Genomic DNA, 24,922 nt, shown 5'->3' with positions numbered 1-24,922 from the left:
GGGCTGGGGTCGCCCGCGGTGGGCTGACTGGCAGAGAGCCGAGGCCGCAGCAGCGCCCCCTGCCCCATCGCCCCCCACCTCCATTCCGCGCAATAAACCACACCACTGGCGCCGGGGCTGCGTGTCCGCGGGCGGCCGCCCTTTATTGTCGCTCAGCTGAAGAAGTAGGTGGAATCCTTCACCTGCTCCAGGTCGAAGGCGCCTGCGGAGGGAGCCGGGCTGAGGCAGGGGTGCAAGGATGTGGGGGAGCCGGAGCCAAGGGGGGGATGCCTGGGGAGGGGAAGCCCAGCTGGGGCCCCGGGGTACAAGGCTACAGGGAGCCGAGTTGAGATCCAGCCAAGGGTGCAGAGCAGGGGGAGCCCGGCTGGGCTGGGGGCGCAAGGCTGGGGCCCCAGCACCCGCTCCTCACCTGTCTCAGGTACAGCCCGCAGTGTCTCCAGCAACCTTGTGTGTTGGATGTGCTGTGACAGCTTCTGTCCCCTGTGCCGGGACAGGGAGGACACGGTGGGGCCAGGCAGCGCTGACCCCCGTGCTGCCATGGGGAAGACTCGGTGGGGCTGGCACGCGGAGTGCTCCCCGGACAGACAGCTCGGCCGGGGCGCCTCACCTTGGCGGGCTGGCACAGAAGCGCTGCACGAGGAAGCGGGACAGGTCCTGCAGGATGGGCTGCCGATGCAGCCGCACGAACTGCTCCCGGCACACCTGGGGGGCAGCGGGTGGTCAGCAGCAGGCCCCGGGGCACCCTGCCTGCTGGCGCCACGTGGGCACGGGCCGAGGACGTACCTGGTTCATGACCGGGATGTCGGCCGCGTGGGTCCAGAAACAGTCGTGGACGGACACGAAGGTCAGGCCCTTCCTGAGGCGGGAGGGTGGCTGTAAGGGTGCAGGGGGAGGGAGCCGGGGGAAGCAGGGGAGAGGGCGCAACGCACCTGTAGCAGTGCAGGGCGGTGAGCATCATGTGGCTCGAGTCCAGCGAGTGGATGAAGTTGGGCGGGAAGCCGTTCCTCTGTTTCAGCACGTTGGGCTTCCTGTGGGGGCCGGCGGTGAGCGGGGGTCCCTGGGGTCCACGGCACCGCCCTGGCAGCCCCGCCCCCACTCACTGGCTGCTGTCCCAGCTGCTGCGGCACGTCAAGTTCTGGATCCCACCTCTGACCTGCAGGGTGGCCGGGTGGTGGTGAGCCGGGGCAGGCCGCAGGCACCCATGGGGGGACAACCCGAGCCCGGTGGGGTCACCCCGGCCTCATACCTGCATCTTGGAGTCGCGGTGGTAGGGCTGGATGACAGGGATGCCCAGAGGCGTGACCCACTCCACAGCTGAGCCAGCGTGCGAGATGAGGCGGGCGCTCTCGGTCAGCCAGTGCTGTGGGGGGAGAAGGGTGGCTAGCCTGGGGGTCCAGGGAGTGGGGACAGGGGGTGGCTGGTTGGGGAGGGGGCACAGGGACACACACCTGGATGGCCCGGGTCCCCGAGAACATCTCTTGCAGGCTGTGGAACACCTGGCGCACCAGGTAGTGGGAGGCCTCCCACACCAGCTCCTGGGGGGGTGGGAGTGCATGCTGAGGTGGGGTCCCTGTGTGCAGACAGGGGAGGTCCGGCCTGGGGGATCGGGGAGGGGGGGTGGGTCCCAGGGCGCAGGCAGCCCGGGGTGACCGCACCTGCGGGAAGTCCTGCAGCTCCCGGAGCCGCTTCTCGATCTGCAGCCGGCCGCCGTAGCGCGTGACGCCGTACACCACCGTCATCACCGTCTGCTTCACCACCTTACGGCTCACGAAGCCCTCCAACGCCTGTGCCACCCGCACGCCCTGCTCCGCGTCCTGTCTGCGGAACACCTCCACCTGGCGGGGAGGGCGGGCCAACCGCTCAGGGGGGGCTCCCCGCCCCCACCCTTGGTGCATTGGCAGCGACGTGGGGCTGGCCCCCTCACCTGCGCAGCCACACCGCTGTAAACGTCCTGTGGCAGCTCGGAGGGCAACAGGTTCACAGAGGCGGCGCCCACGCTGTCACGGCCCAGGGCGGCATAGTGCTGCAGGCCATTGCAGGAGCCATCCTGGGGGCAGGAGGGGCTGAGGCTGGGCCCGGGGACTGCCTCCCAGGCGGGCACGAGGGACCCAGGCCCAGGGTCAGGCACGGCCTCCCAGGGGCAGGAGGGGTCCAGGCCCAGGCCCAGACACAGCCTCCTGGGCCCCCCCAGGTGGGCCTGGCTGCTCACCTGGTGCACGGGGAAGTGGGAGATGTAGGTAGCGGGGTCCGGGGCCCGCACTGCACGCGCCACCTCCATGCAGCAGGCCAGAGTCTGCCAGGGCTCATCCGCGTCCATCCACCACTTGCGGCCCTGCAGGGAGTGGCTGGGTGAACTCGGACCGGGCGGAGCTGAGGGCGCCAGGCGGGAGGGCTGGGTCCTACCGTCATGGGCTGGTCGGCCGAGTCCAGGATCTCATCCAGGACCTGGTTGGCGAAGGCCAGGCGGGCCTGCAGGGACTCGCGCTTCTTGAGTCCCGTGAGGTTGACCAGGTGGATCTTGAGCCAGTCGAGCCCGTGGGGCCCGAGTGGGCGGCCATCGGCAAACTCCAGTAGGGCGCGGGCCAGGTCGCTGCCCAGGTGGTTGAAGTGGGGCGGGCAAGGGTAGGTGCGACCACGGAAGTCCATGTTGTGGGGCAGCCAGAAGATGCGGTGCCGCAGGTGCTGGGCCAGAGAGAGGCGGTACAGGGCGTCCGCGCGCAGGCTGCGCATCTCCCGGGCCGCCTTGAGGCACCGCGCCAGCTCCCGCCGCAGCTCTGCCTTGCGGGCTGGCGGGGCACTGCGTGGCAGACGGCTCTCGGGGGGCCGGGGGGCCTCGCAGGGAGGCGGGGGCACGCCCAGGCGGAGGCAGCCCTTGGCCTGGAAGAGCTGCAGCACCAGGTCCAGCACATGGCCGTTGACGCGCCAGGCGCAGTTGCCCAGCTGGGTAAGGGCGTCCAGGGCCCCGTGCAGCTGGGCGGGCGGGCAGCGCTCTAGGAGGCGCTGGTGTTGTGTGGTGCCCTCCACCGCCCGCATCAGCTTGGTAGGCGTCAGCAGGAAGGCGCCAGCATGTGGTGAGGTCCAAGGCAGCGGGGGACACAGCATGGGCACCTCGGCTGCCTCGAAGGTCAGCGTGGGCTCCGCGGCCGTCGTCAGCAGCTGCGTGAAGGCCGGGTGTGGCTTCAGGATGCCGACCTGGGGGTGGGGGGGCAGGCAGCGGCAGGTGAGGACTGGCCGCCAGACAGCAGTGCCCACTGAGCCTGGGGTCCCCCCACTGCCGCCTGCCCACCTGACGGAAGCTGCGGAACGAGTACACGTGGTACAGCACCGGGATGAGTCTACAGGCACCCTGTGGCGCAGCCAGGCTGCGGGGCATCTGGGCGGCCTGCACCAGCACCTCGGCCAGCTGCCTGCCCAGCTGCAGCAGCACCACAGGAGGCCAGGGCTGCTCGGGCGGCGGCGCAGGGCCACTCAGCACCTCCCAGTACTCTCGGGGCAGGCAGGGCTGCGCCACCTGCGAGGCGAGGAGGGCAGTGAGCGGGCAGCAGGGCTCAGGGGGAGGGGCGCCCCGCCAGCCGCTGCTTACCTGGGTGTCGGAGGCCAGCAGACGCAGGTACTGCAGGTACTGCTGCTCGAGCTGCTGCACCTGGCCGCTCAGCTGTTTCCTGTGCACCACGTGCCGGTTGAAGACCCGCAGGCCCAGGTTGTAGGCCAGGGAGATGAGGGACTCCCCCTGGGCTGGCAACGCCTGCAGAGTCTGGGAGGGGTGTGGTGAACCTGGGGCACAGCAGGCATGGCCTTCCCGCGGGCCCATGCCCAGCCACACCCCCACTCACCCACGGGCCCATGCCCAGCCAGCCCCCCACTCACCCGCGGGCCCAGGCCCAGCCACCCCTCCCACTCACCCGCGGGCCCATGCCCAGCCCCCTGCCCACCTGCATCAGCAGCTGCACCAACTCGCCCTCACTAAGCAGGCACAGGTACGGGTAGAGTGAAGGGTAGCCCTTCTGGGCCTCCCGGGCCAGCCTGGCCTTGGTTTCCTGCAGGCCCCGGTGCAGGTCCGCCTCCCACTGGGCACGCAGGGTCTTCAAGGTCTGTCGCTGCAGGGCACAGGCCTGGTCAGCATCGCACTGGCCCCGCCTGCCTCCTGGGCCGTCCCGGGGCCCTGGGGGCTGAGGCCTTACCGCGTGCAGGGTCTCCTGGGTGGGCAGTGGGGCCTTCTCCACGGATGTGACGTGGACAACGCTGCCCAGCTCCAAGTGCAACTGTTGCTGGAACAGGCTCTGCAGGGCCCCCAGGGGCAGGGGCAGCTTGGGGTAGGACGCGGGGCTGTCCTGTGGGCGACAGGGACAGTGAGGGACGCAGGCTGCCACCTGCCCAGTCCCTCCAGAGTGAGGCAGCAGCCGTAAGCTCCTCTGGAGTTAAGTAACTGATAGAGAACCTTAAACGTCAAGCGAAACACTGGGGCAAAGCCAGTACGTCGGGCGTGCAGAGCTAAACACAGAGGGGCTCAGCATGGGAGACACCCACCCAGGGCCCAGGAGGCCAGACCTGGGACCTCGGGACAGCCCACGCAGGGCCCAGGAAGACAGGGGGACAGACCTGGGACCTCAAGACAGCCATACACAGGGTCCAGGAGGGCATGGGGGACGGACACGCAACGTCAGCCCAGAGTTAGGGGCGTGGCAGGCTCAGCATAGGGCTGGGGGGGGCCTGCAGCCTGGCTCACCTTGGCGTACACCCCCTTGAGCAGCGTGGAGGTGTTGAGTGAGGGCGGGGGCGGGGGCGGTGGGCTGAAGGTGGGCTCAACCTTGACCACGGCCTTCAGCAGCGCAGCCCGCTCCTCCTCTGACAGGGTGATGGCCGTGAAGAGCTGTGGCAGTTGTAGCCCATCCTGGCGCAATTGCCGCAAGCACCTGAAACCGGGCACGAGGCGGTGGCTCAGCACTCACCACAGCACAGGCCCACCCCCGGAGGGGCGACAGCAGGGCACCTTGGCACCCCCACAGCCCCGCTCCTACCTCCGGATGGTAGCAGCGTCCTGGTCTCGCCGTCCCATGCACTGCAGGGCGGCCGCGTAGGACTGCAGGTCGGGGGCGAGGCCAGCATCCTTCAACATCCAGAACACATAGAGCAGCTCCTTGAAGGAGCCCTGGGGAGACGGCATGGGGAGGTGGTGAGAGGCACCGCACAGCCCCAGTCCCTCACCCCGCACAGGACAGGAACGCAGACCCTGCGGGGTTTCTATAGGCTGCCGGACTGGCCGGGGCCAACCTGTCACCCCTGCCCAAGACGGCCTCACTGGCGCCTGCCGGCACCTGTGTCACCACAGGGTGGTCGTCAATGGGGACACTACGTCCCACAGCAGGGCACTTGGGGCCTGCGAGGCCAAAGAACTACCCTGGTCCATGGGGCAGACTGACATCCACGAGGGCTGAGGGGCCGTGCCCAGGGACACAGTGAGGCTGTAGCTGGGGGTACACTGAAGCTGTCCTGTGTTCCCGGGGACACAGTGAGCCCATCCCCGGGGACACAGTGAGGCCATCCCTGGACACAGTAAGGCCATCCCCGGGGACACAGCGAGGCCATCCCTGGGGACACAGTGAGGCCAGCCCTGGGAACACAGTGAGCCCATCCCCGGGGACACAGTGAGGCCATCGAGGGGGACACAGTGAGGCCATCGAGGGGGACACAGTGAGGCCATCCCTGGGGACACAGTGAGGCCATCTCTGGGGACACAGTGAGGCCATCCCTGGGGACACAGTGAGCCATCCTGGGGACACAGTGAGGCCGTCCCCGGGGACACAGTGAGGCCATCCCTGGGGACACAGTGAGGCCATCCCTGGGGACACAGTGAGGCCATCCCTGGACACAGTAAGGCCATCCTGGGGACACAGCGAGGCCGTCCCCGGGGACTACAGGCCCTGGACCCCTGCTCCCACTCGGTGCCCACCTTGCGGGCCCAGCCCAGCAGGACGGTGTTGTACATGGGCAGCGTGAGCAGCTGCTGCCTGCGGGGCTTGCTGTGGTAGCTGACCAGCACGTGGTGGGCCAGAGGCAGCTGCCCGGCGACCACACAGCACTGGAGGAATGACAGTAGCCTCTGCTGGTGGCCCGACACGTGCGGCGTCCGCGTCGGCTCGCGGTCCAGCTTCTGGGGCGCCACCCGCAGCGCCTGGGCTAGCGGCTCCTCCCAGGGGCTCTCAGGGGTCCCCCGCGGCCCCCGCGGCAGGCGGCTGGCCAGCTGCGGGCTCAGGAGCCGCGGCTCCACGCGCAGCTGCCGGGGTTGCAGCTCCCGGGCTCGTTGCTGGGCCTGCACCTGCAGCTTCACCTCCAGCCGCTGCCGGCGCTTCTGCAGCGTCTGCTGCTCCTGGTGCAGCTTGCTGGCCCAGCGGCTGCAGGAGCCCGGCCGCGCCTGGGCCTCCCCGGACAACGGGAGCCGGGCCACCTCCACCGGCTTCACCATCACCTCCGACACAGTCTCGGCTTGGAGCTGTCGCACTCGAGCCTCCAGCACTGCGGGCAGGGGTCGTCATCAGCCCTGGCCACTCCCTCAGCACCCCTGGGCCAGGCCCACCCTCTCAGCTAGCCTTCTCGCTGCACCCCTGCGGACCCTGGGCCAGGCATGCCCCCTCAACTAGCCCTCCCACTGCAACCCGGGGACCCTGGGCCATGCACACCCCCTCAGCTAGCCTTCTCGCTGCACCCCTGGGGTCCCTGGGCCAGGCCTGCCCCTCAGCAGCCCTGGGCCAGGCCCACCCTCTCAGCTAGCCATCCCGCTGCACCCCTGCGGACCCTGGGCCAGGCATGCCCCCTCAACTAGCCCTCCCACTGCAACCCGGGGACCCTGGGCCATGCCCACCCCCTCAGCTAGCCTTCTCGCTGCACCCCTGGGGTCCCTGGACCAGGCCCACCCCCTCAGCACCCCTAGACCCTGGGCCATGCCCACCCCCTCAGCACCTGTAGACCCTGGGCCATGCCCATTCCCTCCGCTAGCCTTCTCGCTGCAGCGCTGAGGACCCCGGGTCAGGCCCGTCCCCCTCAACTAGCCATCCCGCTGCACCCCTGGGGACCCGGGGCCAGGCCTGCCCCCTCAGCACCCCTGGGGACCACTGGCCGGCTAACCTTCCAGCAGCTGTGCGTGGCCCCAGTCCTTCCGGCCATCCTGCTCCTGAGGACTGGCCGAAGAGCTGCGCCTCTTGGAGCCCCAGGCGCCTGGGGTCCCTGCAGAGAACATGGGTGAGGTCCCCAAACACGCAGGGTTACAGGACAAGTAACTGGCCTCCGTCCACACGCCTCACCCCACATACCACCCACCCCGAGTCTGCAGACTCCGCAGACCCCACAGACCCCGCAGACCCTCCACCCCCTGGCCCCGCAGACCCCACAGACCCCCACCTCCCGGCCCCGCGGTACCTTCCTGCGCTCGCAGCCCGGGCCGGCCCCGCACCTCCTCGGCCCGCAGCGCCAGCCTCAGCCCCGCCGCGCCGCGGCCCCAGCGCAGCGCCGACATGCCGCCCCGCCGCGCCGCCCTGCGCACGCGCGCCGCCCGCCTCGGGCCGAGTTCCGCGGCCGACGGCGGCTGCGAAGGGTCGCATCGGACATAAGTGCAGCGCCTCGACTACAAAGCCCAGGAGGCAGCGCGGCCCTGGGACGCCAGAGCATGCGCCAACGAAGCCTTCTGATTGGCTGCTCCCCCAGCTCCCTGGCAACCAGGCTGCGTCTCCCCCGCCCTCGGGCAGACCCAAAGAAGACAGCGTCTCTACCGCCCTCCTGATCCAAGCACAACATTGGAATGCAAACTCAAGAAAGGTTTATGTGAATACTCAGGTTTCTCTTCAGATCGTACAAAGAAAAAAAAAGGTTTATGTCTTTGAAAAGCAAGGTTGCAGGGAGGGACTCGAGATCCGCTGGTGGGTTCCAGGGTGGGCCAGGAGATCCCCCAAAAGCTGGTGGGCTCCAGGGTGGGCCAGGAGCTCGGTCGGGGTCTCCCACATGGCTCCAGGGCCCCGAGGCCCTAAGCTGTCCTCGGCTGCTTCCCCAGGCCATTGGCGCGGGGCTGCATGGGCATGAGCGGCCCTGGTGGGACGTCCTGTCCTGCGTGTCCCGTAGGCAGCCCCGCGGGGAGTCGGGCTGGAGCTGGGGAGGCCTGGCCGACCTCAGCAGGTGCAGGGGCCCTGGGGCCAGTCTGGCCTGGATGCCCACAGGGTCCCACAGGGTGAGGGCCAGCTGGGCACTCCGGAAGGGCTGGGCTCCTGGGCATGGATGGCACATTCCAGACGCGGCTGCCCACGCAGGCCAGGGCCAGTGATGCCAGTGGCCGGGAATGCTTCCAGCTCACAGCCCCAGGCAAGGAGCCTGCCCGGGGGTGGGGGGGGCCGTGACCTCAACCATGCGTCACTCTGGGGTCACCTCCCTGGCCCCTCGGGCTGCCAGCCATCCCACCTACCCACACATCTGCTGGATGAAACCGGCCCCTCATGTCTGCGCCCGTGACTGGCACTGGGACACCCAGTTGGGCAGCACTGGCTGTGTCCAGCCTGGCGTGTCCAATGGCCTCCCGAGTCTGGGTGAACGCTCCATGACCCCCTTCCCATGGCCTATCATGGCTCAGGTGCTGCGGCACTCCAGGAACACCCCACAGAGGGTCTCTTCCTTCAGTCCACAGCAAGGCTCCTGAGTCCCTCAAGGCTCCCTGACACCTCTCCCCACTGCAGTGAAACTTGCCTATGGGACAGCCTCAGGGATGGGGGACGACATCCCATCCCATTTCAGTCTAGAGACACACCAGCCACTGCCCGGCCGCTGCCCCCAAGGAATGCCACCTGAACACGTGAGGCAGAGACCCTGTGCTGCCACGCACAGTGCCACACCACACTGCACCCCAATGTACACCAACCACACTATGCCATACACAACACACAGCATAACATATAACATCATGCCATGCCGTCCGCCAAGGCCCCCAGCAGGCCCAGCGAGTGCCAAGCCTGGGGGCTGAATGTTCGGGCTGCTCCTCTCCCAGCCCAGGGCGTGTTTCCAGGGAGCTGGGCAGCCCCACTCCTCGGAGCACACCCAAGGAAAGCCGCCTGGACACCCGTGTTCCCAGCATCCAGCACAGATGGACACAAGCTACATGGTCCGTACCCGGGGGCAGGGGAGGAAGCCAAAGAGAGGGCTGAGGTGGGGAGACACGGACGCGGGGGGCGCCTCGGAGAAGGGGGAGCAGGGCTGGCTGCTCTGGGAATGGACCTTTTCGGAGTGGAGGCTCCTGCACCGTACCGAATTGTGACTTGCAAGCCGCTGTCCACGCTGCACTCCGCAGCTGGCCGTGTGTGTGTGGAGGACCTGGCTCCCCAGCCTCAGCAGCAGGTGCACCCCCGCTCTGGGGTCTGGGTTGCGGGGGCGGGGGGGCGTTCCCACCTGCGCCCTTTTCTGAGACCTCCCAGGATGGGTCCTGCAGGACCCTACGGCCCCGCCCCGCCAGGCAAACAAACTTGCGCCCAGGCGACTGGGGCGCGCCCCGGCCGGCCCCGCCTCGCCGCCCCCGATTGGCGGCGCCCGGACCGCCCTGGCCGCCGCCCCGCCCCGGGCGCCCAGGCTCGGGCGGCGCAGCGCGGGGCGGCAGAGAGCGCGCGGCGAGCGCGGTGCGCGCGCGGCCATGCGCCGCAGCCTGTGGCTGGCTGTGGTCTGGCTGCTCTGGGTACAGGTTCTCAGCGCCACAGGGGCCCCGAGCGCATCCCGGAGGCCACGCAGCTACCCACACCTGGAAGGCGATGTGCGCTGGCGGCGCCTCTTCTCGTCCACACACTTTTTCTTGCGCGTGGACCACCAAGGACGCGTGCAGGGTACCCGCTGGCACCATGGACAGGAAAGTGAGTGCGCGCGTGGGGCACGGGGGGGGGGGGACAGGGATGGAACCTAACTTTCTCGACCCCCCAGTTCTCAACCTGGCAGAGGGCAGGGAGGCGGAGGGGGCCCAAGGGTGGGGGTCTCTCAGACAGGACAGACGGGGACTCCAACTGTGTCCCCGTCTGCACGCTGGCCTCGCACCCTGGCCGCCACCCTGGATGTCTCTGGGTAGTCCCAGATGGGGAAACTCGAGGCACGTCGAGGGGGATGCGGCTCTCGCGTGCTCCGCATCCACGTTGCGTGCCAGGCAGGTATCCCGTCTCGGGGGGACATGGGGGGCCAGGGGTGACAGTGGCGGCCGTGGGGGGAGGCTGGGCCAAGTCATGGCCATCAGTCACGGCCATCAGGGCCGATAATCAGCGGCCGCCCCAGCTGCTTTCATCTGGGATCCCTAGGCCCTCATTACACTGCACGCGACGGAGGCAGCGACCTGGACTGGACGGGCCGGTCCCTCTGCGAGGGCATGGCCAGGCGCGGTGGCCTGGGGCTGGGGGAGAGGCCTGGTGCAGGCAGGTGACCTGGGATAGTGGCGGCCTCTCGCCAGCCTCGGTTTCCCCATCTGATTGCCGCGCCGGCGGCCGGCGCGAGTTTGGGGGCAGCACTGGGGAGGGGGTCCACGGAGACCACCCGTGGGTTCCAGGGAGGTTGCAGGCAATGGACCCCAAGATGCCCCGGCAAGGCTGGACAGGAAGCAGGTTCCACAGACATCGCCAGGGTCCCCGCCCCCCCAGCTCCGCCCTGGCGCCAGCCCACCCCCCGCAGGGCCAGTGGGCTGCGGCCGCCCAGGTGACCCTCCCCAGCGCCGCCAACCTGCCGGGCTGGCCCCTCCGTGAGGGTGTCCTCGGGTGCTCCCTCGGGGTGCAGCGGCCGAGACCTGCAGGAGAAACGGGGTGCGTGACAACCGAACCCTGCCCCTCAGGTGTGGTGGAGATGCGCTCCGTCCGCGTGGGTGTCGTGGTCATCAAGGCCGTTCATTCCGGGTTCTACGTGGCCATGAGCCCCCAGGGCCGCCTCTACGGGTCGGTGAGTGAAGAGGGACCAGGGGACCGGGCATGGGGTGAGGCCCCACGGGGGGACTGGGGTTCTGGGCATGGGGTGAGGCCCCACGGGGGGACTGGAGTTCTGGGCATGGGGTGTGGCTCCACGTGGGGGATTGGGGTTCTGGGCATGGGGTGTGGCCCCACGTGGGGGAATGGGGTTCTGAGCATGGGATGGGGCCCAACGTGGGGGACTGGGGTTCTGGGCATGAGGTGTGGCCCCACGTGGGGGAATGGGGTTCTGAGCATGGGATGGGGCCCAACGTGGGGGACTGGGGTTCTGGGCATGAGGTGGGGCCCCACGTGGGGGGATTGGGAAAGGGGGCGGGGCCCACATGGGGGGATTGGGAAAGGGGGCGGAGCCCCACATGGGTGATTGGGAAAGGGGGCAGGGCCCCCACGTGGGGGATGGGGTTCCCGGCAGGGGGTAGGACCCCATGTGGGGGGCGGGGCCTCGCGCAGCAGGGGGGGAGTATATGGGGTGAGGTTAGAGGGGCAGGGCGGGGCCCCAAGTGGGGGATGGGGGATTGGGCTCCGTGGGGGCGGGGTTATGGGGCAGGGCAGGGCCTCGCGCGGCTGGGCGGGGCCTAACGCTCGCCCTGTTCCCCATCTTTGCAGCGGTTCTACACGGTGGACTGCAGGTTCCGGGAACGCATCGAGGAGAATGGTTACAACACGTACGCCTCGCTCCGCTGGCGCCACCATGGCCGGCCCATGTTCCTGGCTCTGGACGGCCGCGGAGCCCCTCGACGAGGGCCCCGCACGCGGAGGCGCCACCTGTCCACCCACTTCTTGCCCGTGCTGGTCTCCTGAGGCCCCTCCGGTCTCCACCAGCCACGAACCAGGCCCACCCCCGGCCCAGTGCGGCCCTGAGGGCGTCCCGAGAAGCACAGGGCCAGCTCCAAGGACACACACCCTGCGCTGGAGGGGACCCCGCCGCCTGTCCCACTCGGGGTCTTGGAGCGCCCCTGCCGTGGGGTGCCCTCTCCCGGCATGGCACTTGGCACACAGCCTGTGCCAACAGGACTCTACATGCAGGCCAGCGGCTGTGCAGCTCGGCAGCCCTGAAACCAAAGACAGGGACAGGGACACGCGTCAGGATGCCGCAGCCTGCCCCGCCTGGGAGACCCGCACGCAGCCCCCACGTCGCGGCCTCTCACTTGCTCTTCCTTTCAATGAATAAATACCTGTACTTGCTGAGATTGGCACCCGCTGGGCGCAGCGTGGTCAGGGTCAGCCAGGGCCACGGTGCCAGGCCAGCCGACGGCATGGTACTCACTCACTGGGTCCTCTGCGGGAGGGCGGATGTACATGGCTCCAGGGCAGCTCTCCACACGCCCAGGGTGCTGGTTTCCAGGCCCTTGCTGTAGCCTGGCATGCCTGCTGGGCGGCCTGGCCATGCCTGTCGGAGGACCTGGCAGTGCCTGCCAGGTAACTGGCTCCCAGCTGCGCTGTCCACCCCTCTGGCTCTGCATCTGGCCAGCTCCTGTCAGTACCGCCCATCTCCACAGACATTGCACGCTGCGTGTGAGCTAAAACGTCCATTTATTTCAAAGCAGTAATAATTTAAAATTATAAAAACTTCCCGCCGCTGAACACTTAGAGAGTGAGGTCTGGGAGCCAAGGGCGCCCCCAGCCCCGCCCCGCCAAGGGCTGCCGGGCCAGCTCTGGCTCTGCCTGGCAACCAGGGTGCACCGGGACCTCCGCCCAGCGCGGGGCCCAGGCACCTGCAGTCCGGTTGGCAGCCCGCCCTCCCAGTGGCTTCTGCTGCGGCCGCTGCCAGGCCTCAGGAGGTGCCGCTGGCGTGCTCATTGCTGGGCGAGCTGGACGACGAGGAGGACGACGAAGAGGAGAAGCCCACCCCGCTCAGGCCCGGGGGGTTCGTGGCCGTGTTCTGTCCTGTGAGGCTTTTGCGGCACACGGGGCAGCTGTCGTGCTGTGTGGGCGAGAGGGGACGCTTGAGGGGACGAGGCGAGGCTGTGTGGGCCGGGCAGGAGGCGATGGGATGGGGACAGGCAGCACACCTGCTCCAGCCAGGGCACGATGCAGCCGTCGTGGAAGAGATGGTTGCAGGGCAGCTGCCGCACGCACTCCCCCAGCACATAGTCATCCTTGCACACAGGGCACTCGAGCCCGGAGCCTGCGCAAAGCAGGGGTCAGAGCAAGGGCCGGTGAGGGTCCCGCACGCGGAGGTGCTACCGGGCCACCCCGGGGGGCCACCCTGACGCGTACCTACGTGCTCCTCCGTGACGGGCACGGTGGGCAGGGCCTTGATCCTCTCCTTGTCGGCCGGGGGGGGGCCCGTGCTCTCAAACTGATTGAGGAGCTGAAAGACAAGAGGCGACAGTGCCGGGAGCTCCTCGGGGGCGGGGCGCGCTCCTGGGGGGCTCCGAGCCGCCAGGCCGCGGCACCTGCAAGAGCACCGAGGCTGCATCGGTCCCGGCCCGGCCGTCGGGGCGCCCCACCCAGCCCTCGGAGGGTGGTGGGCACGAGGCCGGCATGCAGCCCCCCTACCTGTGTGATAATGGCATCCAGCCCATTGGCCCCCCAGGCGTAGTCCATTGGGTTCGAGTGCAGGACGCCCCTGGTGGAGAGGGGGGCTCAGTGGGCGGCAGGGGTGGGCAGGGCACCCTCCCGCTGCTACTCACCAGGGGCCCAGGCCCAGGCTGGGGATGGTGGCCGGGGTGATGATACCGTTCACCAGCTGCTGGATGATCCTGCACAGAGGGGGCCGTGGTCAGCCGCTTGGCCAGGCCTCCAGAGGGCACCCCAGTGGCTCGAGCCCCGCCACCCCTCGGCCCCCTCACCCTTCCAGCGTGGGGACGCCTTCGTGCCGGCCGGTGGCCCGCCGAGCAGTGAGGCGGGCGCGGGGCTGGCGGGCGCCATAGCGGTGCCGGGACGGGTGCTCTCGCTCCCGCCGGCTCTCGGGGTCCCTGCCGTCGTCCGCCTGCGCCCCGGGAGGGAACGTGGGGATCTCAAAGCTGTCGTCAAAGATGCCGAAAGCAAAGTGCCCGTAGCCCTGCGGCAGTGCGAGCAGAGGTGGCTGCTCCACGTTCTGGGGGAGGGCAGGGGAGGGCACAGGTGAGTGAGGGGTACCTGGCAGCCCAGCACTGGTTCGGTGTGTGTGGGGGGTGTCCACTCCACTTCCATCCCACTGGTGGCCAAGGAGGGTACACACCCACGGGGCAGACCCAATCCCAGCCTTTGCACTCATCTGGAGAGTGAGCAGGGCCGGGGGCTGGTTGGAGACACACAGGGAACGGCAGGGGAGCTGGGCCATGCCTCACCTCGAAGGGCTGCCGGCTCTGGCTCTGGTCAGTGGGGGCTGTGGAGGGGGCAGACCCGTTCTCTGTGCTCCTGGGGGACAGGGGTCAGCATGAGCAGGGGTCACAGCTGGCCTGTGCCCAAGGCTGCTGACACCTGCCTCCCTGCCTGCCCGGGGCAACCACGCACGGTGTGCGGTGTGCAAGGTCAGCAGGGCCTAGGGCAATGCCTCTCGGCCCCTCCCCTGTGGCTCTGGGAGGGTCCAGACAGCGGCCACCTGACCCCCACCCTACCCTGGCCTTGACGCCTCGTCCGAGGTACCTGGTGTCTTCCGGAAGCTCCTCGATGAAGCCAGACTCACACCTTGGACAAGTGTAATCCTGTGGGGAACAGGGCATGTGGCTCCCCTGCTGGGTGTGGGGTGACCACAGCCCCTCCCTACCTTGGGGCTCCCCCTGCCAGGCATAGGGCAAACACAGCCACCCCACCTCTGGAGCCCCCACAGGGACAGAGACTCATCCAGTAAGAGAGCAGACAGCGGCCGTCCTGGGATCCTGAGGGAACTCAAGCCACCCTACACAGGGAAGCCCCCAACCCCTGCACTCCCCAAGGGTCCCCAGGCGCCTGCAGGCTGAAGAGGTCCAGCACCAAGCACGGGATCCCCCAAACCAGCAAACAAAAGCATTCCCACCAGTTAACACAAGAGATTCAAGGGATGGACGTAGAACCTGCCCCGTGCAGGGCTCCACGGTGTGCGCAGGCGCGCACACACACACAGCCCCCCATGTCCCTCCTCTGGTGACCATTAGCCCAGACACGGTGTCCCAGGGCAGGCGCCCACAGTAACGTGTTTATCTCCACTTCCCAACCAGCTCCCTGTTGGCCCTCTCGGGAACCCAGCGGAGGACTCCCTGGGAATCGGGGTCCTGCACCTGGGTTGGGGACAGGATATAGGCCTGTTCTGGGCCAGAGGGGAGGACTTCCCCTTCCTCTCACTTCCTCACAGCTAGCTGGAAATGCTCCCCTTGCAAGGTCTCCAGGGCTTCTCCCGACAAGTTCGTGCGCAGAAAGCCTGCCCACCAGGCCCACCCCAACCCTGCTCCTGTCGCCTGGCTGAGGGGACGGTGGCCACAGGTGCAGGAGGCAGAGGCGGCCGGCCAGCCTTCTCTTCCCATTCTCTAGGGCAGCCTGCAGCCAGACGCGCACGGTGGGAGCCAGTGGGCTGTAGGGACCCCAAGGGAGGCCCAGGGACGAGCGCCACAGCCTCGGGGGACCATGCTGCCCCCCTGAACCATACACTCTCCTCAGCTGCGAATCAGCCGTCAGCATGTCCACCTTCACCCCTGTCCCTGTGACCCAGGGGACACTTTCCGTCCTGCACGTGCAGCCCCCACGGGTCACCCCACTCCGTGGACAGCCAACCACGAGTGGCCCATCCGGGGTGGGGTGCACAGGCCAAACAGGGGACACAGGTGACATCAGAGCAGCCAGATCCCCTGGGGAGGCACTGCTATTGCCAGGGCCACCATCCTAGACACTACCAAGGGGACACAGGCAGAAGGTAGAAGCCTATGCCTGCCACGGGTCCCCGCGGTGCTCAGTGGCCCCCAACACCAGGCCTGCCACTTGCAGGGGCCCCGCGGTGCTCAGTGGCCCCCGACGCCAGGCCTGCCAGTCGCGAGACAACACATTACTCAGTGCCCCCAGACACCAGGCCTGCCAGGTGTGGGGAGCCCATGGTACTCGGTGCCCCCAACACCAGGCCTGCCAGTCACAAGACAACATAATACTCAGTGCCCCCACACACCAGGCGTGGGGACCCCAGGAAGCTCGGTGTCCTCTGACACCAGTCCCGCCACCCGTGGGAACCAAGAGTGCTCAATGCCCCCGACGACTCCAGGCCTGCCAGCCACGGACTGCTCAGTGTTCCCAACATCAGGCCCGCCACTTCTACATTTGCAGGGACTCCATGGTGTTCAGTGTCCTCCAACACCAGGCCTGCCAGTTGCGAGACATGTTACTCAGTGCCCCCAGACACCAGGCCTGCCAGGCTTGGGGACCCCAGGGTACTCGGTGCCCTCTGACACCAGGCCTGCCAGCCACTTTCAGGGACCCCATGGTGCTCAGTGTCCCCCAACACCAGGCCTGCCAGCCACGGGACCCCAGGGTGCTCAGTGGCCCCCAACACCAGGCCTGCCAGTCGCGAGACAACATGTTACTCAGTGCCCCCAGACACCAGGCCTGCCAGGCTTGGGGACCCCAGGGTACTCGGTGCCCTCTGACACCAGGCCTGCCAGCCACTTTCAGGGACTCCAAGGTGCTTGGTGCTCCATGACACCTGGCCAGCCACTTTCAGGGACCCCATGGTGCTCAGTGTCCCCCAACATCAGGCCTGCCAGCCGCGGGAGCCTGAGGTGCTCGGTGCCCCCTGACACCAGGCCTGCCACAGGTGACTCCCAACACTAGACCACCTGCAGGGACCCCAAGTCTCTCAGTGCCCCCAACACCAGGCCACCCGCGGAGACCCCAGGGCTCTTGGTGCCGGGACACCAGGTACGTTATTCACAGGACCCCAGAGTGCCTCGTGCTCCCTGACACCAGGTCTACAACTTGTGGGGACCCAGGAGTGCCTGGTGCCCCCTGACACCAGGTCTGCAACTTGTGGGGACCCAGGAGCACTTGGTACCTCCTGACACCAGGTCTGCCACTCATGGGACCCTGCAGTGCCTGGTGCCCCCTGACACCAGACCTGCCACGGACTCCTGGTGCTCTGCAACACCGGGCCTGCAACTTGTGAAGACCCCGTAGTGCTCAGAGCCCCCCCCAAACACACACACCAGGCATACCACCCACGAGGACCCCAGTGCCTGTCATCACACCTGCCAGCCGTGGGGACCCCGGGGCGCGCGCACACGCGACTCCCTGCACCCCCCACCTTGCCCACACCCGGAGTCCACGCCTCAGCCTGCAGCCTTGCAGGATGAGTCTGGGCCTGCGCTCCGGCCCAGCCGGTTCCTGCACTCAGCGCGCAGGGCTCGCCGGGCAGGCGGGCGGCCACCGTGTGCACGGCCAACCCCACTCACCCAGGGCCCGCTGTCCCTCCCCGTGCGTCCGGTTCCCTCTCCGCGTGCCTTCCTGTGCGCCCCGCGACCCTCCCAGCGTTCCTCCCGTGCGCCCCGCGTCCTTCCCCATGCGCCCCGCGTCCCTCTCCGTGCGTCCCCCGAGCCTCCCCGCGTGCCTCACCGTGCGCCCCGCGTCCCTCCCCGCGTGCCTCCCCGTGCGCCTCGCGTGCCTCTCCGCGTCCCTCCCCGCGCGCCCCGCGTCCGTCCCGGAACACCCGCACTCCCAGCAGCACCGGACGCGGGCCCGAGCGGGGCGCCCGCCGGACGGAAGCGGCCCCTGAGCGCCGGCGGCTTCGCGGTCGGCCACGAGGGCCTCGGGGAGCCCGGCGCCCCGCAGCCGCCGACCCTGGGGGTCTCCCCCGGCCGAGGCGCGGCCCCGCCGCCCGCGTCGCCCCGCACCCCGCTCCGCCTCGCGCCCCGCCCCGCCCGGGCCTCACCGGCAGACGCGGCACGATCTCCACCGAGCAGCAGTGGCAGAAGTAGCGCCCGGGCCGCGGCGCCGCCTCGGCCATGGCCGCCGCCGCCTCCGCCCGCCGCCCGCGCGGCGCCGCCGCCGGCCGTTTTCTGCTCCCCGCCGGCCGCACCGCGCCCGCGCACGCACGGCACGCACGGCACGCTGGGGGCGGTGCCTGCGTGGAGGCGTCGATGGGGCAGGCGCCGAGGGGGCGCGGCCTGAGTGGGTACGTCACCAGAAGGGCGCCTTTGGGGGCGGGGTCGAAGCGCAGGGGCGGGGCCTGCGTGGAGGCGTCGACGGGGCAGGCTCCGAGGGGGCGCGGCCTGAGTGGGTACGTCACCAGAAGGGCGCCTTTGGGGGCGGGGTCGAAGCGCAGGGGCGGAACCTGCGTGGGGACGTCACCAAAGCGGGCGCCGTCGGGGGCGCGGCCTGCGTATGGCCGTCACCCTGGCAACCGCCGTGGGTGTAGCCGGAACGCACGGGCGGGGCCTGCGTCACCTGGGCAAGCGCCGTCGGGGGCGTGGCCGATCTGAGGGGCGGGGTTTGGTTTCAGCGCGGTTGGCGTCCTCGAAGCTTCACTGAGCGCTCGGCTCCCCGCGCCCCCTCCCCGCGCCCCCTCCCCGGACACCCCCTCCCCGCGCCCCGCGCCCCCTCCCCGGGCGCCCTCCCCACACCCTCTCCCCGCGCCCCGCGCCCCCCTCCCCGGGCGCCCTTCCCACGCTCCCCGCGCCCCCTCCCCGCGCCCTGCGCCCCCTCCCCGGGCGCCTTCCCCACGCGTCCTCCCCGCGCCCTGTGCCCCCTCCCCGGGCGTCCTCCCCGCGCCCTGTGCCCCCTCCCCGGGCGTCCTCCCCGCTCCCTGCGCCCCCTCTCCGCTCCCGCGGGGTCCCCACTGTTCCCGGGTCCACCATGCACACCTCGCATTCACATCCTGTGGGGTCCCTCGGGTGTTCCCCAACACACATCCAGGTTTCCCATGGAGTTCTGTGGTGAGGCGTCTGTGCCCCCATCCCCTCCCCACTGGGACAGCTGGGAATCGGGGACCCCTGGCCTTTCCCTCCGCTGGGCGCACCCCACATCTAGCCCGCGTTGCTGGGCTGGCCAGGGCACCAGACAAGGGAGGGCGAGGCCCAGCTGTGCACCATGATGAGGGTCCACCGGCAGACCCGCATTCTGCAGGCGGACAGTGGACACCCAGCACAACCAGGGCTGAACCCAGGCAGGCCTGGGCATTTGGGCATGGGGCACTCCCCCAAGGGCCTCACAGAACGCCAGCTGCCAGGCTGACCAGACGGCACCCTCAGACCTCCCTGGGCAGAGCATCTCTCCATTTTCATCACTGCAGGGCAGAGAGAAGCTGGCCCTCTAAGCCTTGTCCTAACCATCTGTGAAACGGGTCTCCCCCAGCACCCCATGGCTGACTCCTGCTGCGCCTTGGGGTCTTCCCCTGTCACGTCCTCCAGAGCCTGGCTGGCGGCAGCATGCTGGGTGACCCCTACTCGGTGCTGGGGCCCTGGACACAGGCCTGGGGGAGACACTTGTGGGCGTATGCTTTGTGAGACATACTTGTGCTTGTGTGCTAGGCAGGGAGGAGGGCTTTCATCTGTTGGGTCACTCCCCCAAAGCCCCAAACAACAGCCAGGCCTGGCCCAGGAGCCCAGAGGGCCATCCAGGTCCCTCACGAGGTGCTGGGGGCCAAAGTACCCGGCTTGACCCGCCTGCCCTGGCGCTTCCTGTCCCTCTGCCTTCCCGCTAGACTCCAACCCAACCCGTGTGCGACCTGACTTGTGCGTCTGGGTTTCACTTTGGGTCCCTTGGGGTGGGTTTGTGTGTTGCTGGCCCTTGGGCTGTGGGCTCCCACTCACCAGCAGGTGTACGGAGCAGAGGTCCCAGCCGGGCGGGGGGTTCCCTCTCTCATCTTGGGAACGCAGGAAGAGGACAGGATTCCTCCTGCATAGCACTCCACATTTTTGTTTGTTCCTGTTTGTTTGGGAGGCTGGCTCGCTCCCCAGATGCCTGCCACAACCCCCAGATGGGCTGAGGCCAGCAGCCAACAAAGCCATCCAGCCCTCCCACGCTGTGACCGGGGCCCAAAATGGGGGCCCTCACGGCTACCCCCCGAGGTCTGCGTGGGCAGGGGGTTGAGCTGGGCCCTGAACCACAGCCCACCTGCTCACTCCCAAGTCCAGGAAGTTCCAAGTTGCAGCAAAGACGCGAGAGATGGAGGAGGGACGGAGCTGGAGTGGCCAGCTCATCGCTGCCCAGCCCTGGGGCCTCGTCCTCAGGCCCTGGGGGCCCTGGCCACAGCACAGGGCAGCACAGGGATCACCTGCCCACCCTGGGCCCCCTGACCTGGCAGAAGTTGGCACTTAAGGGCGCAGCTCACAAGCCTCTGTCTGGGGAAACACAGGCCTGGGTACACTTGCTCACTGAGCCAGTCCCTCCGAACAGCAGACACAGGGTCACCCGCAACAGCCCAGAGGCCCCTGTTGATTGCTCAGGGCTGGGTTGGGCCACTTCTGAGGCTGGGGCCAGTGGTGACCCAGGCTGGCCCAGCCTCAGCCCTGCTTCCCCAGCAATGACCGGCAGGAAAGGCCAATTCCAGGCATGCCTCAGCTTCCAGCCTGCCCCAAGTCCTGGTCTGTGTCCATTTTACAGACAGGATGGCAGCACCCCCAGCTGAGAGTCATGCTGGGTACACGGCCGCACACTGCCATGCTCTTCTGGTCCACGTCCTCTCAGGCCCCCTTCATGCTGGACACAGGGGGCTGGGGGCTCCGGCTCCCAGATGATCCTGGCTCTGTCAATGCTAGTCTCCACTGCGCCAACTCAGGACAACCCTGGTGTAGGCCATCGTCATCCACTCACCATCAGGATCTCGGCAGGGTGGCAGAGTCCCTGGGGCCGGGGGGGGGGTGCTGCTGGCTGCAGGATGAGGCTGGGCCTGAGCGAGGGGGAAAAGGGTGTGAAGAGGAGCCCCTCCCCACAAGGCTGCCATGGAATCTTACAAGCACTGGCCACTCAGCCCACAACCTCACTTCCTCCCCTCCCCCCCAGCCACAGCGGGGGGTGGGGGTCAGGGCTTGGCCAAGGTCACCATCCCCACGGGCACGGTCAGTGAGGACACAGGGGCCCGGCCTGTCCATCGTCCTCCATGTTGGAGAGCATCCAGGCAGCAGGGGCAAGGTCAGGCGAAGACAGCTGAGTCCTCTACTGACCGCAACGCGGGGGGGGGTCAGGGTGAAGGGGGGTCGGGGTGAAGGAAGGGGCATGGGTGTGACCCCAGAGGAGCCTGTTTCCACTTGGGGGAACGGAGCACAGGGTGGCTGGCATCTTCCCACCAGTTTCACGCAAACTTTTGTTCTGTGTCTGTGGTTCCTGCAAAGGGGTCTGTCTGCCTTGGTCATCATGGCACCCAGCACCCCAGGTCCAGCTGCACCCAAAGAAGCTCATTACTTTTCACAAGACCTGGACAGAAGGGTTGGGGGGATGAGTAGCTAGCCCAGCCCCTATGGATGTTGTTGCTGGAAAGGCCCCTCCCTGCTTGGGCACGCCTTGGAGGGAGGCGGTGCAGCACCCAGGCAGGGTCCGGTGGAGGGGACGGTGCCATAGCCGGGGGCAGGCCTGAGGGGCTTGCAGGGCGCTGTGGGCTTTCTCTGCCTGCGCCCTGCCCCATTTGCTCACACCCAGCTGTGCCCAGGCGCTGCACGCTGCACGGGCCAGTAGCTAGCAGCAGAAGCCATATCCAGACAGAGAGCCCTGGGGGCAGCAGAGGGGGGCCATGTGAGAGCCAGTAGTACCCAGCCACCTGTGGACCCCACTGCCGCCCCACAGAGTGGCAGTCGGAGCCGAGGGTCAGCCGCAGACACCCCAGCTCCCCCCCACCACCACCCCACCACTCGCGCCCCGCCCCGGGCCGGCCCCGCCCCGGCCGCGGCCAGCGGGTCCTTTATAGGGCAGCGCTCCGGGAAGCCGGGGCCGCCGCCCTCCCCACAGCCCGCGACCGGTTCAGCTCCGCCATGCGTCCCGGGGCGCCCGGGCCACTGTGGCCACTGCCCTGGGGGGCCCTGGCCTGGGCCGTGGGCCTCGTGGGCTCCATGGGCTCGGGGGACCCCACGCCTGGTGAGTGGGGCAGCCGGAAGCGGCGGGCGGGGGTGGGCCACCCACGTGGGCGGCGGGGAATGTGGCCCCCGGGGGTGCCTGGGCGCGGGTTGGCCTCGGCGAGCAGCTGGGGATGCGGAGCCTGGCAGGCCTGGGCGTGAACGGGCCTCGGGGGTGGGGGGAAGGTCGACAGGGGCCAGTAGTCACACCGGGTGGATCTCCATGGCGGTCCCCTGTCGGGGGCGTCTCCTCCCCCCACATGTCTGACTGAACACAGGTCTACAGAGCCCACAAGTGGCACAGTTGTGATTTGAACCCAGGCCATCCTGGGCGGGTGGTGGCATTAGCCCCCTGCCTCAGTTTCCCCACTGCCCCCCGGGGGACAGGCCAGACCTCAGGGTTCCAAGCTCCAGACTGGACACCCAGAGAGCCCAGGGCTGGGGTGCACCCACTCCGCACCCCCGCTGAGGGCCCCCTCCCCGAGGGCCGCGTCCCCCGGGAGAGGGTGAGCTCATGCACCGAGAATGTTTCTAAGTTGGAGTGAGTAAGAGGCGGGCCGGCGGGAGGGGGGGTGCTGCCGGGCTGGGGGCTCTGCGTGCCCGCGGGCACTGTCTAGACAGAGGGCAGAGGCGGGAGACGCCGCCCAGGGGCGCCCGCTGACCCTGACACGCGCCGGGCAGGGTGCCAGGCCCAGGCCAGCTGGGGTGGGGGTGGGCGGGAGGAGCTGGGGGGACCCCTGGGTGCCATGGTGCCCCTGCCTGCAGGAGGCGTGTGCTGGCTGCAGCAGGGCCCGGAGGCCACCTGTAGCCTGGTGCTCAGGACTGAAGTGAGCCGAGCTGACTGCTGCGCCTCGGGCAGTGTGGACACCGCCTGGTCCAACCTCAGCTATCCCGGGGACAAGATGAGCCTCCTGGGCCTGCTGGGCCTGGTGCACTGCCTGCCCTGCAGAGGTGAGTGCCCAGTGTGGAGAGCCTCAGCTACCCTGCACACCCAGCCCCCAGCGGGAACTGCCCCCAGCTGACCCAGAGCTGTCATGGTCAGCCCTGCAGTCAGGCCCTCGGCCAGGGGGAAGTAGGGGGTGTGTGTGGGGTCTTTCCAACCAGCCCGAGACAGCGAGGGGGTGGGGGCGGCCCAGGGGTCAGGCCCGGGGGTGGGGCCAGGCCAACCCGGGGAGGTGATGAATCCCAGATCGGCCTGGCTGGGTGGTCCCTGCAGACACCGCCCTGGCTTGGCGGGCAGACATCAAAAAAGGGCCTGGATGGGGCTCCCCCACCTCCCGGGAGCGATTCCAGATGTACAGGCGGACAATGGCGGTGTGCAGCGTGGGGGGGGGGCATCCAGGTGCGGCCCACAAGCACATTCATGCAGCCCCTCTCCGCGCACACACACCCCCAGGTCACAGTTCCCACCTCGCTGGGTGTGCGTCCCCCCCAGGCTGCAGCTCCCTAGAGCGGGGTGTGCGCCCCGGCCCCCTCCCCTGGGGAGGCTGCAGCTCCCCAGAGCAGGTGTGCGCCCCACCAGGCTGCAGCTCCCCAGAGCAGGGTGTGCGCCCCGGCTCACCCCCGGGAGGCGGCAGCTCCCCAGAGCGGGGCGTGCGCCCCGGATCCCCGGGGAGGCTGCAGCTCCGCGCTGCCCCTACAGGCCCCCGGTCCCAGCAGCAGCTCCCAGAACCCGGCCTCCTGTCTCTGCAGATTCGTGCGACGGCGTCGAGTGCGGCCCGGGCAAAGCGTGCCGCCTGCTGCGGGGCCGCCCGCGCTGCGAGTGCGCGCCCGACTGCGCGGGGCTGCCGGCGCGTCTGCAAGTCTGCGGCTCCGACGGCGCCACCTACAGCGACGAGTGCGAGCTGCGCGCCGCGCGCTGCCGCGGCCACCCGGACCTGCGCGTCATGTACCGGGGCCGCTGCCGCAGTGCGTGGGGGCGGGCTTGGGGTGCGGGTGTGGGGCCTGGGGAGGTCCTGGGGTGGTCCTGGGGTGCGTGTCCTGGGACGGTCCTGAGGTGCAGGGGCAGGGCGCTTGTTTGGGGGCGGGCCTGGGGTGCGGGTGCGGGACTTTTGTGGAGTAGTATGGGGTACTTGACTTGGAGGCAGTCCTGGGGCGCAGGGGCGCGCTTGTTGTGGGGTGGGGTGGAGTACTTGGCTGGGGGATGTCCTGGGGTGCAGGGGTGGGGCTTGTTGTAAGGTGGGGTGCGGTACTTCGCCGGGAGTCGTCCTGGGGTACAGGGGTGAGGTGCTTGGCTGGGGGCGGTCCTGGGATGCAGGGGCAGGGTTTTTTGTGGGGTAGGGTACTTGGCTGGGGACGTTCCTGGGGTGCAGGGACGCTGCGCGGCGCCCGAACACCGGGGTCCTCATCCCGTGGTCCTGACCCGCCCGCCCACAGAGTCGTGCGCGCACGTGGTGTGCCCGCGGCCGCAGTCGTGCGTCGTGGACCAGACGGGCAGCGCGCACTGCGTGCTGTGCCGGGCAGCGCCGTGCCCCGCGCCCTCCGGCCCGGGTCAGGAGCTTTGTGGCAACGACAACGTCACCTACGTGTCCTCGTGCCACCTGCGCCAGGCCACCTGCTTCCTGGGCCGCTCCATCGGCGTGCGTCACGCGGGCAGCTGCACAGGTACGGACGCGTGGGCAGCCACCGCAGGGCGGCCCCCCGAAACGCTCACGCGCCCGTCCCCCGCAGGGCCCCCCGGGGAGTCTCCCGCCATGGAGTCCGACGAGGAGGAGGAGGAGGAAGAGGAGGCGGAGAACTTCGTGTGAGCTGCGGGGCCGCCGCGTCTAATTTATTGCCACAGTCGAGTCTAACTTATGTCCTGCGGCTGCGGGCCCCGCAGCCCCCCAGGATGTCTCGGAAGGAAATGAGGACAGGGAGGCCTGGAGCCCACGGGGCGGGTGGACCGGGTCCTGGCCCCCACCGTCCCTCCGAAGAGGGAGCCGCGTTCTACCCGCGACCAAGGGCTCTACCGACCTTCCAGCAGCGAGAAGTCAGCCGGTGCCTGGGCCAGGAGGCAAGCAGGGGCAGCCTGGGACCTGGGCATGGCGCAGGACCCAG

General features: G+C 69.0%; 4 protein-coding genes across 6 annotated transcripts; 2 read left to right on the top strand and 2 right to left on the bottom strand.

Moving 5' to 3' along the window:
- Positions 1–117: 117 nt before the first annotated feature.
- Positions 118–7,599, bottom strand: POLRMT (RNA polymerase mitochondrial). 2 transcript variants are annotated; one of them, XM_058658068.1, is made up of 21 exons: positions 7,414–7,598; positions 7,123–7,221; positions 5,951–6,513; positions 5,019–5,149; positions 4,727–4,913; positions 4,182–4,331; positions 3,933–4,097; positions 3,584–3,754; positions 3,287–3,511; positions 2,404–3,192; positions 2,210–2,332; positions 1,925–2,047; positions 1,656–1,835; positions 1,449–1,535; positions 1,247–1,360; positions 1,101–1,153; positions 930–1,028; positions 784–856; positions 608–702; positions 410–480; positions 118–202 (listed from the first exon to the last, which is right to left on the bottom strand). In XM_058658068.1, the coding sequence occupies exons 1-21, from the start codon at positions 7,508–7,510 to the stop codon at positions 153–155; spliced, it is 3,645 nt and encodes a 1,214-aa protein (XP_058514051.1). In that variant the 5' UTR covers positions 7,511–7,598; the 3' UTR covers positions 118–152. The 2 variants fall into 2 exon arrangements, with proteins under 2 accessions (XP_058514051.1, XP_058514053.1); XM_058658070.1 differs by lacking the exon at positions 1,449–1,535 and having other exon boundaries at positions 7,414–7,599.
- Positions 7,600–9,639: 2,040 nt separating this feature from the next.
- On the top strand, positions 9,640–11,984 carry FGF22 (fibroblast growth factor 22). The gene is made up of 3 exons (XM_004595684.2): positions 9,640–9,872; positions 10,829–10,932; positions 11,565–11,984. The coding sequence occupies exons 1-3, from the start codon at positions 9,659–9,661 to the stop codon at positions 11,757–11,759; spliced, it is 513 nt and encodes a 170-aa protein (XP_004595741.1). The 5' UTR covers positions 9,640–9,658; the 3' UTR covers positions 11,760–11,984.
- A 490-nt stretch (positions 11,985–12,474) lies between these two features.
- On the bottom strand, positions 12,475–17,943 carry RNF126 (ring finger protein 126). The gene is made up of 9 exons (XM_058658074.1): positions 17,770–17,943; positions 14,532–14,590; positions 14,234–14,303; positions 13,754–14,001; positions 13,595–13,663; positions 13,461–13,530; positions 13,179–13,272; positions 12,971–13,086; positions 12,475–12,882 (listed from the first exon to the last, which is right to left on the bottom strand). The coding sequence occupies exons 1-9, from the start codon at positions 17,842–17,844 to the stop codon at positions 12,733–12,735; spliced, it is 951 nt and encodes a 316-aa protein (XP_058514057.1). The 5' UTR covers positions 17,845–17,943; the 3' UTR covers positions 12,475–12,732.
- Positions 17,944–21,475: 3,532 nt separating this feature from the next.
- Positions 21,476–24,645, top strand: FSTL3 (follistatin like 3). Of its 2 annotated transcripts, XM_004595958.4 has the most exons (5): positions 21,477–21,905; positions 22,649–22,834; positions 23,576–23,791; positions 24,260–24,487; positions 24,554–24,645. In XM_004595958.4, the coding sequence occupies exons 1-5, from the start codon at positions 21,803–21,805 to the stop codon at positions 24,628–24,630; spliced, it is 810 nt and encodes a 269-aa protein (XP_004596015.1). In that variant the 5' UTR covers positions 21,477–21,802; the 3' UTR covers positions 24,631–24,645. The 2 variants fall into 2 exon arrangements, with proteins under 2 accessions (XP_058514058.1, XP_004596015.1); XM_058658075.1 differs by having other exon boundaries at positions 21,476–21,905; positions 24,260–24,645.
- Positions 24,646–24,922: the final 277 nt, after the last annotated feature.

This window comes from Ochotona princeps, chromosome 33 (genome assembly GCF_030435755.1).
Source record: "Ochotona princeps isolate mOchPri1 chromosome 33, mOchPri1.hap1, whole genome shotgun sequence".
Lineage (NCBI taxonomy): Eukaryota > Metazoa > Chordata > Mammalia > Lagomorpha > Ochotonidae > Ochotona > Ochotona princeps.
The sequence above is the reverse complement of the archived record's forward strand: the minus strand, read 5'-3'. Positions and strand labels throughout refer to the sequence as shown.